The 11,170-nt window shown below is 41.8% G+C and overlaps 1 protein-coding gene across 1 annotated transcript; it reads left to right on the top strand.

The window, feature by feature from the left end:
* The first annotated feature begins 1,735 nt into the window (after positions 1-1,735).
* Positions 1,736-8,670, top strand: LOC130386410 (ubiquitin carboxyl-terminal hydrolase 2-like). Its single transcript, XM_056595324.1, has 12 exons — positions 1,736-2,141; positions 4,408-4,455; positions 4,622-4,742; positions 5,238-5,349; positions 5,528-5,635; positions 5,923-5,987; positions 6,102-6,205; positions 6,701-6,781; positions 6,883-6,961; positions 7,289-7,396; positions 7,493-7,613; positions 7,912-8,670. Exons 1-12 carry the CDS (start codon positions 1,992-1,994, stop codon positions 8,006-8,008), a joined length of 1,194 nt encoding a protein of 397 aa, XP_056451299.1. The 5' UTR covers positions 1,736-1,991; the 3' UTR covers positions 8,009-8,670.
* The last annotated feature ends 2,500 nt before the right edge of the window (positions 8,671-11,170 follow it).

The following is an 11,170-nucleotide window of genomic DNA, read 5'->3' on the forward strand; positions in this document are numbered from 1 at the left end:
ACAAATTAGTCAGAACTATCAACCATGACTTTACCGTGATCAACTATAACACACAACTCTTGACTGAACCTTGACAGGACCATTACACATATCCTACCTTAGCATCTTGTGCAGACATGCCCCCAACAGAGGGAATGGGCATTGCATATTGTGATATTGTGGCTGAGGACTGGAGAGCCCGTTGCTTTTCTTGGTGGCTTTTGGTTTTTATGTGGCGCACTACATCTGTCACACCCTGGTGGCAACAGGAGTTTTCAATTCGGGACACTGCACACCAGTAGTGTGTGATGAGGGTCCCTCTCGTAATAAATGGCCATGAAGAGGTCCACTCATTTTTGAAAATGGATCTATATGTTGATGCTCCAGCCAGAGCACGACTCTTCTGGCCCTGGTGTTGGATTGGGGGAGACCCTTCTGTCTGTCCCTCTGTGTCTTCTTCCAACTGCTCTGTTGGTCGTGCTATTTGTCCTGTCTGTTGCTCCTCTGCATGTGCTTCTATTTGTCGTGTCTGTGGCTCCTCTGCATGTGCTTCTATTTGTCCTGTCTGTGGCTCCTCTGCATGTGCTTATATTTGTCCTGTCTGTGGCTCCTCTGCATGTGCTTCTATTTGTCCTGTCTGTTGCTCCTCTGCATGTTTGTCAGTCTGTCCTGGCTGTAGCTCTAGCTGACCTGTCTCCTGCTCCCTCTGTCCCGTGTGTTGCTCCTCTGTCTGTTGTCCTGTCAGTGGTTCTGGCTGTTCTGGCTGTTCTGTCAAAGTGTTTCTCTGTCTTTTTTCACTTGGCTGCTTCTTTAAATAAAATAAAAGGTTTCGCTTTTGTCCTGTCAAAGGTCTCTTACGGGACATCTTTGAAACCTTAAAGAATTAAAATTGCGATCATGTTGGTTTAATAACTCTACTCTCAGTTATAAGAACATGCCTACTTCTATTGCACACATTTCTTGTAGCCTATTATTTATGTTAAGGTCACCACACTAAATCAAGTCCACAGACACGCACAAACACAAACAAATAATTTCAAGATTTAAAGTTTAAGAGAGTGAGTTCTCAATTGAAATGCATTTCATTGTAACATACCTTGTAAGTAACGTCTCAGATGAGAGTTTACATTCCCATCTGACTTCTCGAGGTAGTTTTTCCCGCCGTCTCACTATTCTTCTGTCGCTAACTTCGGATGCAGGTTCAGTGGCGCTCAACAGCGCCATCTACCGTCGGGTAGTTTGGAAAGGAACGAACGCGTCTTTTTTTTTTTTTTTTTTTTTTTTTTCGCCGTGAGAAATTGGATGTGTGGCGTGTGTGCGTGTGTAAACAGGCAAAAGAGTGTGTCACACGGTGAAACCGTGAGAGTTGGCAGCTCTGCATACATACATACATACATACATACATACATACATACTGGGGATTACAACTAGGAATGTGGTATCCTTCGCAAAGGTCTGATTGAATCGACAAGGCAAATAATACAGACATGATTGAAGAGCACACAAAGCCATTGAAAAGGTCAGATTATGAATACAGTGGTCACACTACTCCAGATACCGCCAGAAAAAAATACCAATCAAAAGGGTGGTCTACCTTTTTTTATATAGTGGAAATATTACGGATTCATTTTTTATACACCCCGTGGATGTGTTGACAGAACAGCGAATACCCGCAAATTGTAACGATGGGAATCTTTCCTCCCTTTAATCCCACACGATTTGAACGCAGCATGAGCACGGCGTGCCGCTTGACAGATCAGCACATGGGGGCGTGTTGTACACAGAGTAAGGTCAAAACGCAACAGTCCCACTTCGTCTGTATTCTACTACGACGGAGGACGGTAGATCGATTAGGCTCTGCTACCGTAACAATTGATTCGATAGGCTTATATATCGTTGACCAATTTGTGCCATCGACCCGGCAGCAATAGCGCGTCTATTTACTTTGGTCCTATATTATTTGGACCAAAGTACAGTGAAGTACTTTTTTTCGTTTTACTATAAAGTTAAGCATGCGGCAGTCGTATACCTTAACGGAGCCGGATAATGTCTCGGTCACTGGATTTCCCTTTGGCCGACAGGACAGCAGGCGCAAGAACAGACCGATGTCTCGGTCAGTGTTGATGTCCAACTTCATGGGTCTGCTCATCAACCAAGCCAAGGTAAGAGAGGGAGGGAGGGAGTGGACCAACTGGCCCCTCCACATTTAACTATAGTCTGTAGAATAACTTGCCTAAATGAATTAAGTTCAACTTTTGGCAATTTACTTTTACACCTAATGATTTACTTAAGTAGGTCAAATTACCGATAACTGATTTTACCGACCAGTTAAAGATGCACATTCCCCCTATTCTCCACCTACACATAGCAGCCTACGGTGTCAATTCGCTCTGTCAGTTAAAGGTTTGGCAAAATTAAAAGTTTGCCACACAATATGTAGTTCAACTAGCATTTAGCATATAATAGAGAAACTGCATTAATTTAAAGTACATCCAGGATATATGGTTACTACTAGTATGTATTCTTTTTCATCGTTATATGAAATGTCAACACTATTTCATGTTGCTGTTATGGTTGTCATGTAATTCCTTATTATCTAATGGTGGTAGGCCAATGCCATGGAATAAACTGCTGATACATTATAAGTTTGCTGCTCAATCTATCCAAACACGGTATTTACACATTTCCATAGTTTATTGTTGGCATTGTTTATCAGGTATTATTTGGAGAATTCAGTCTTTATCAGTCCTTATCCGAATAGGTTGACTTTCAAATGATTAAGCAAACAAAAAACAAGGGGGAATCAATGCAAGGAGAAATCCTAAGTAGAACCACCGACACATAATGTTAAGGAACACCCTTTGCTTTCCTTTCACCCATATCACCTTACTCATACTACATTGCAGTTTGTCTAATGACTCACTTCCTAAAACTGCTTAGGGTCACAGATTTCTGTGCATTGCATCAGGCCCAGAAAATGGACAGAATGATAGAGGCCTCGGAAAGCCTGAAATATGTTATACACTCAGATCATGAATCAAGAATAAATAATGTTGCCTGGGGAACATTAATTCATATTGTACTTAACCATGGGTGCATTTCATTCTAATACATGAGCTCCACCTGTACACCTACAATGGTCTGACTTCTTACACGTACCACAAAGAAATGATTACCCGCCCTTCTCCACAATATGCGTTTTTTTCTAACCAAATTTGGCTCTGTTTCTGCTTACTCAGTCAAATTTATGACAGGATAACTGAGTAATTTGGGGATGTGGACATGTGTATGAGCCCACGAATAACTGTGTGCGTCTACATGACGTTTCAGAGTCGTCAGAAGAGTCATTGGAGCATAACGACACCGACGTTTCGTGGTTACTCTGTTACAATGATATCACAAGGTTAAAGGGGAAGGAACTAGCCTCTGAGGCTCACTTGAAAGAAGGCTGATTGCTAGGCCAACACATTACAGGGCAAAATCTATGATACAATTTTTCTATACGATATAGAAATAATTGGGGACATTCTTGCAGTGGGTCAGGTGACTGCCTCCCAGCTGAATGGATCTCAGCCAAACTCCAATGTCCAAAGTGTAGCTGCACTGTGGGTTGCACTACCACCTGTACCTTAAGCTGAAACAGCTGTATGACAGTGACCCCTGCCTACCATATAAATGTCATTGATTACATACATTAACAATTCATTCCATGGATCTAAATAAAATCACTCTTGGCTATTTGATAGATGAAAGTGTGTGCTAAATGAATGTAGGCATTCACTCATATCAAAACAAGTTTATCATTCAAAGAGTGTTCGAGGCAATAGATCACTGAGCTCTGTTAACACAGCGGAAGGTTCTACTTTCTGTATGACGGCTGTGTTCCACTCACGTGCTATGAAAGGCTACTGATACATGCGATAAGGACCACCTGTTTGGGTTACAATTGTGGTTAACTATTTAACTTCACATTGACTTCAAGTAATGGTGACATGGCACTCCTTGTCTATGTTATGTAGTTGAAATATACTCACCAGAAGTCAAGAATAAACTAATATGGGGTGTGTTTATGAAGCAGCCTGCGTTGGATATAACATATAAAGTGATGTCCATCAAACCTTGGCAGGAAGAACAGCTTTTATATCTACTGCACAACAATGAGTTGCGTTATTGTTAATGCTATTATTGTAGGCTCTCTGTCCATTTCCATTGCGATTGTCTGATTTTGTGGTGGAAAGTGGCCAATTCAACCTTTATGATAACAGGACAATATGACCCTGTAGCCGCTATATCTACGCTAATCATGTTCTAATTAAAGAAAAACAATTGACCTGCCTTTTTTCAGTCAACTGATCACCTCTCTTTCTCTCTCTCTCCCTCTCTCTCCCTCGTTCTCTCCCTCTCTCGGGACGGTCCCTATCGAAACAGAACAAGAGCTCCCAGGGTCTGGTGGGACTAAGGAACCTTGGCAACACTGTAAGCGTTCCCTGTGCCTCACTCCACACATGAAGACATTGCACTTCATATTTTAAGAACGCAGGAACACACTCCTTCCAGAACTGCAGCGAGTCATCACATATTCTTTGACATCTTTTTATGTCCTTACGTTTTATTTTTGTTCTTTCTCTTGTTCGATGGACAGTGTTTCATGAACTCCATCCTCCAGTGCCTGAGCAACACTCCGGAGCTGAGGGACTTCTGTCTCAGATACATCCACCCAGCAGAGCTCAGCCGATGTGGGAACCAAGTTGCTCTAATGGAGGGTAAGACCTCATGCTGACCAGGGGCGTCAACAATATCTGATTGGCGACCCTAAGTGCCACCCCTACTAAATCTGTCATACACATGAAATGTGTACAATGTCTCTAAATTATTCTGCTCTGCAAAGGAACAGTGTTGTGGGCAGGAATATAACACTTGCAGACAGTGCTCCTGGGCTAAGTATTCCTACTACATCAGTCTGGACACATTGCTGGATCTGAACCTGTTTCTTATAGTTAAAAGCAGAGATAATAGCCTTATCTTTCACACACACACACACACGTTTGTGTGCAAAGGTGTATTCATGATGGATCGTGTCTATGATCGGCCCATGTTTCTACACACCCATCCATGTTTACAACAAATGACTTGGTTGAGAGTTGGTTTTCGATTCTAACAATAAAACTCTTCATCCTGTCGTTTCTCGTTCTCTCTCTCTCGTGCTCTCTCTCTCTCTCTCTTTCTCTCTCCTTTCTCTCTATCTCTCTCACCCTAAGAGTTCGCTAAGCTAACGAAGACCTTGTGGACGTCGGTCAACAGTGACGCGGTCAGCCCCTCCGATTTCAAGACCCAGATCCAGAAATATGCTCCAAAATTCTTGGGCTACAAGTGAGTTCCACTTACCGGTCTGGGTGATTCAAATCAACGTAACGATTGTCTCCTGTTTCCTCTCAAAACTTTGTCAGCAAGTGATTTTTGCAATTATATTTCCTTTTAAACATAGGGTTCTAAAAATGTATGCATCTATGAAACTATACCTTTTCCTGTACCCCCCAACCAATCTCAGTCAGCAGGATGCCCAAGAGTTCCTGCGCTTCCTATTGGACGGACTCCACAATGATGTCAACCGGGCGACGGTGTGTCCCAGGGTGACAGAGGACTTTGACCACCTATCGTAAGAGTTTATGCTTACCAGTAGCCCAGTAACGGGTTAGCTAATTCACAGTTGAGTCAGTGCAATGTCTCCAATGTCTGATCGTTAAAATCCTTCACACAAAAAGTTAGTGAGTTAACATCATGAGCTAGAAAGTAAGTAGGTAAAGTCAATTCTGCTTCTGTCAAATATAAAGCCCCATTATACCTACCCAAAGCTCAGAACAATGCCAAACAGCTGCAGCCAAAGAAACTATTGTGTCACCAAACACCGGCAAAAAGAGTAATAATTAGACTTTGTCTTTCCAGGGACACTGAGAAAAGTCAAAAGATGTGGAACAGATACAGAGAATCAGAGGACAGCAAAGTGGTTGGTAAGTGACCCTGCATGCAGAGGAAACATGCTGACACAATTTACACAAACTGTGATAAGAAAACAGAAGTGAGCTGAGGTGAGTGTAATGTGTTGGTTTTTGTGGTTTGTGTAGATTTGTTTGTTGGGCAGCTGAAGAGTTCCCTGACCTGCAGTGAGTGTGGCTTCTGCTCCACAATGTTCGACCCTTTCTGGGACCTGTCTCTGCCGATCGCACAGGTCAGCTTATGAACACGCACGCCCACATGCGGTCACACACACACACACACACACACACACACACACACACACACACACACACACACACACACACACACACACACACACACACACACACACACACACACACACACACACACACACACACACACACACACACACACACACACACACACACGACCCATATATAGTTGTGACTGTGACTTATCTCTTTGGTCAATCGTCTTCTTTATAGTTTTTTTACTCTCACTGTAGAAATGCAGACGGGATAGTTAAGGAACTTGTTAAATTGCGTGTAAATGTGTGTCAGTGTGTGTGAGAGAATGGGCCAGATTAGTTGATTCCCATAGACAGCCCAAGTAACAAAAAGGTTCAAGAAACAAAATGCAATCCCATTCACCACAAATACATCCATGTCTAAATGTATTTGTACTTTACTTTGCATGTAAAGATTTCTGATCACATTTAACAGATGGGAACTATATTTAATTTCAGAAAGACACAGAGGAGGTGACTCTGACCGACTGCATGCGGCTCTTGACCAGAGAGGACGTGTTGGACGGAGAAGAGAGACCTGTAAGGAGGCCCTCTCCCCGCTAACAGTGATACATGCATTTGTATATTTTGAATAATAATCTTATTGGGATCAACATACCTACCTGCCTTCCTCTATCCAGACTTGCCAGCGATGTAAAGTCAGAAGAAAATGCAGCAAGAAGTTTTCCATCCAGAAGTTTCCAGAGGTCCTCGTGCTTCGTATCCTTTGCTAACACGCTTGAGGAGATCATTCTGCACCTGTGTTTGCCTTTTCGTTTGAGACAAACATCGAAACAAGTATATATTGAAGGAGAACTTTATTGAGCTCTACCCTTTCAATACATTTTTGAATAAATATCCTTCACCATGAAGGATATCTTTTCCATAGCTTATAGCTCAATGTTGCCTTGACAATGTTTTTTTTAAATGTGTCTTTTATACTGTATTTTATACTATTTATTGTGTGTGTGTTTATTTGTGCATTGTTTTAGAGGCTGCATAAGTATCAAGTATTCGCGTCTCTTCACCTTAACAAGCTCCCCTCAGACCTGAAGCGTTTCTCCGAGCCCCCTTCACACGCCAAAAAGCTCACCACCTTCGTCAACTTCCCCCTCACAGAGCTGGACCTGGGCGAGTTTGCCTCGGCAGACGGCGGTAAGCAAGAAGGATAGATTTAATAATACACTGAGGTTGAAGTTCAAAGCAGGCTGCCTCTGGGTTCTACAGACTGGGTTTTTGTTTCCTCTGCAGTGCACGCTGTGTACAGCCTGTACGCCGTGTCCAACCACTCGGGGAGCATCCTGGGGGGGCACTACACAGCCTTCTGCAAGAACCCTGCGCTGGAGCAGTGGTACCGCTACAACGACTCCAGGTGCTCAGCACACACTCTTTTTGTAATTGATACGTTCTTTCAATATTATCAGTAGGAATAATGAATGTGTCTGTTTTTTAATAAAAAAAATTGCAGCTGAGCTAATCATTAGCCACATATGAACAAACGCCAAGTATTTCTTCCTGCTAAAGGTGCTAGCCTTCTCTGACGCCACATTGACGATATATATATATATATATATATTTCTTTTTTTCTTTTCTTTTTTGTTATTCATGTTTCTGTGCCAAAGTGACTATAAAATAATAAATATTCTCTCCATTGTTTTCTTCTCATGCAGAGTGAGCCCCATGTCTGCTAGCGAGGTGCACAGCAGTGATGCCTACGTGCTCTTCTACGAGCTGACACCGCATCAATACCAGACACAGCGCCTGTAGACACCAATGCCGCCACACAAACAATCACGCACACACACACACACACACACACACACACACCACACACTACACACTACACACTACACACCACACACCACACACATCGGCAACGGAGCAATCGGAGCCACGCTAGAGCCTTGTGTCGGCAGACCTGCAAAGCTCAGCAGACCGGCTCTGCTTGGACTCCCCCTGCAGTGAACCCTGTGACGATGTTGACTGGGGGGCGGGGCGCAGGATTCCTTGTCACTGCAGGAATCGACAAGCGAGCCCCCTTGCAAAAGGGTTGTTTTCCGTGCGTTCGGATTTGCTGTGGAAAAGAGGGAAATGTGTGTGTTGCCCACATGCAAGTGTGTATGTCAACGGAGACTGCGTCTTGAGATCGGTCGTCAACCTCGGAAGGTTTGATTTGCTGCAGAGCCATTGGTGTTTCGGTAAAGTGAGGATGAGTCACCTGCGAACTCAGGACTTCTGGCGCTCTCTAGTGGCCAAACTGGATATTTGTCGCACACGCCTGAGAACAACATAATGGAGGAATAATAATATCTTATTAAAAAAACGTGTTTCTAACTTGCACTGAACTGAGAACTTAGTGAATGTTACTTTTCGCATCTCTGTGGAGATGCTTAAGTTCCATGGTAATAAAGTTGTATGATCAAAAATCCTCCCTGCAACTTGTCTCAATTTGTTCGATTGACAACCTCGATTGGTTGTCCTTTCGTTCTTTTCATGGTAATTATGCATGATAATTATGCATATAATAACTATTCATGATAATTATTTCATCTCATTGAGGTAAATAAAAGGTAAAATAAATCGATTCTATTGATCCAGGGCAACCATGCATCATGGAAAACCTGGATTTTAAAAATATTTGGTTATGGAAAATGTACATATTGATGAAATGTTCTAGAAAAACCTAGAACATGTCATGGTAAATCCGAAAAATACGCTAAAATTATATCTGATGTTGTTGGTGTGCTCTACATTCAGTAACTACCTAAAGTTGCCACAAACCCCTCAACTGAAAACAATGCTTTCTTTGCTGCTCATGCTTTTTGGTGGTTGCACCAGCTAGCCACAAAGGAGAACGAATATTGTCATAAGTCAAATAAGCTTAGGGATGCTTTGCACTGGAATTTCTGCTTAACACCATGGAAAATGTTAAGATTAGAAAGAAGTACAGCTAAAAGCGAGCTAGGAGTCAACTGAGTCTGTTTTGTGTTTATGTTTCTCTGCATGGGATCCGTGTAGGTGTGTGTCTGTGTGTTTGGTTATGCGCACTCTGTCAGTGACCATCACAGCTTAGGTTTATAGCTAAGACAGATGATCTGTGAGTTTGTGCGGGGGCCAATTTGTGAGGACCAAGAGATAGAGTTATCATCCAGACTGGTATCCCATCGGAACATACTGGGCCTGCTGAGAAGGAATTGGACGATGGGACAGCATGTTCAACTCAAATATAACAACAAGTGCGGCTTCTTTTCAAAAGTGCAGAATAGTCAGTTTTGTCAGGTAATCTTTGAATGTTACAAGCAGATATTTCCCCCATGCCTATAATCTCTTTTGAGCGTACTTATTTTATAGCCTGTCTAGGCCTACTTGGATGGACTGCTTCAGGCCAAGGGTCTTTTAAATGTGCATGGAGGATGCCCTGAAAGATTACGAGCTTCTATGGATTTTTGTTTTTCCACAAACAGTCTATTTCAATGAGCATGTTGAGAAATGGGACTACACGGTCCGTTGTTAAACCACCATAGTGACTTTTGATAGTCTTTCTTATTGTTTTTATTACAGCAGGTGAGTCTTCTGTACTCACCATATTGTCTGTGCTTACAACTCTGAGGTAGGCTTATAACCTTATAAATGTATCCGTGTCTCTGTCAGCGATACCCTTATTGTTCTTCATAAATCTTCATAGGTCACCTATGATTATTGACTGTCCCATCGCTAATGACACCATAAATGTCCTCATCGTATGTCGATGTGAACCAAAGTCCAGTTTTAAAGAGACACCGTCACTTTGCACGCCTGCGGCCTCTCATGGCCGGAGTGAGCATCAGAGAGCATTGGCTATTTGGCTCTTTGATAGGATGAAGAGCGACAAACCACATCAACAGCAAGGTGTAGTCTTCCAGTTAATAGTGAGATCTTTTATATTCCCGCTGAAGTTACATTTAAATTTAACTTCAGCTTCAGTTAAATTTTGGAATTTGGAGTCTCACAAACGGTGTACTTTGGCAATATCTGAAATTCCCAGCAAATGAATCCCATCAATTCTGAATGTATCCAAGGAAACTGGAAGTATATCCTAATGGTCCATAAGAGATAAACCATTCCAAGATAGAAGAAGGTATGGTTAACGCATGGCCTGTGTGATTTGTACCGGGACCTATAGTCCCCAAGCAACAGATTTGCTGGTCTTTTTGCATCCTGGCTGATAAGGAGCAGCTGGATAAAACACGTCTTGGTAAGATTAACGTAGGTGATGGTGACATATTTTGTATGAGACGAGAAATGTAGTACACTGAGTGGTTTCACATAAAATGAATGTTACTTAACACAAACTGCAACATTCTCAAAAAGCAAAATTATCTTTGAATCATAATATAATTCAAGGCACAATCAAACGCAATCAAAAAAATATTTATTATAATATACTGTAATTTATAAAAACTATACATATTCTTTCAGAAAATATGGTCACATGATGATGGTGGAAGAGCAGGGACTTAGAATCTGAACTTTTGTCGGCATTAATGTCCCTTGTTTCTGTGAAACCTGGACATGCTGTGAAACCTGGGCATATATCAGTTGATATATCAATTGTAAAGAAAAGGATAATCGTGTGTGTGCCGAAAGTCACTTCCATCTCAAGATCAGATATGTTTTTAAAAAGGTGATATCACTTATGATATTAGCAGAGTGTGTTGACTAACTAATACAATTGTATGTAAGAACAGATGACAACAATGGTGATTTGTTTATTGTATTCACTTTCCAATTCTATTTTCATTTTCTATTTTGGCTGGATATTTAACAAGCCTGTAGGAACCAAAGTTAAAACACATGTTCCCCTGAAATAATATAATTCCCCTATTAATTTACAAAGGAATCAATCACTCCCCAGAATCCCAAGAGAATTCAACATTTAGATTAAAAAAA

The sequence above is a fragment of the Gadus chalcogrammus genome, chromosome 7, assembly GCF_026213295.1.
Source record: "Gadus chalcogrammus isolate NIFS_2021 chromosome 7, NIFS_Gcha_1.0, whole genome shotgun sequence".
In the NCBI taxonomy this organism is placed as follows: domain Eukaryota; kingdom Metazoa; phylum Chordata; class Actinopteri; order Gadiformes; family Gadidae; genus Gadus; species Gadus chalcogrammus.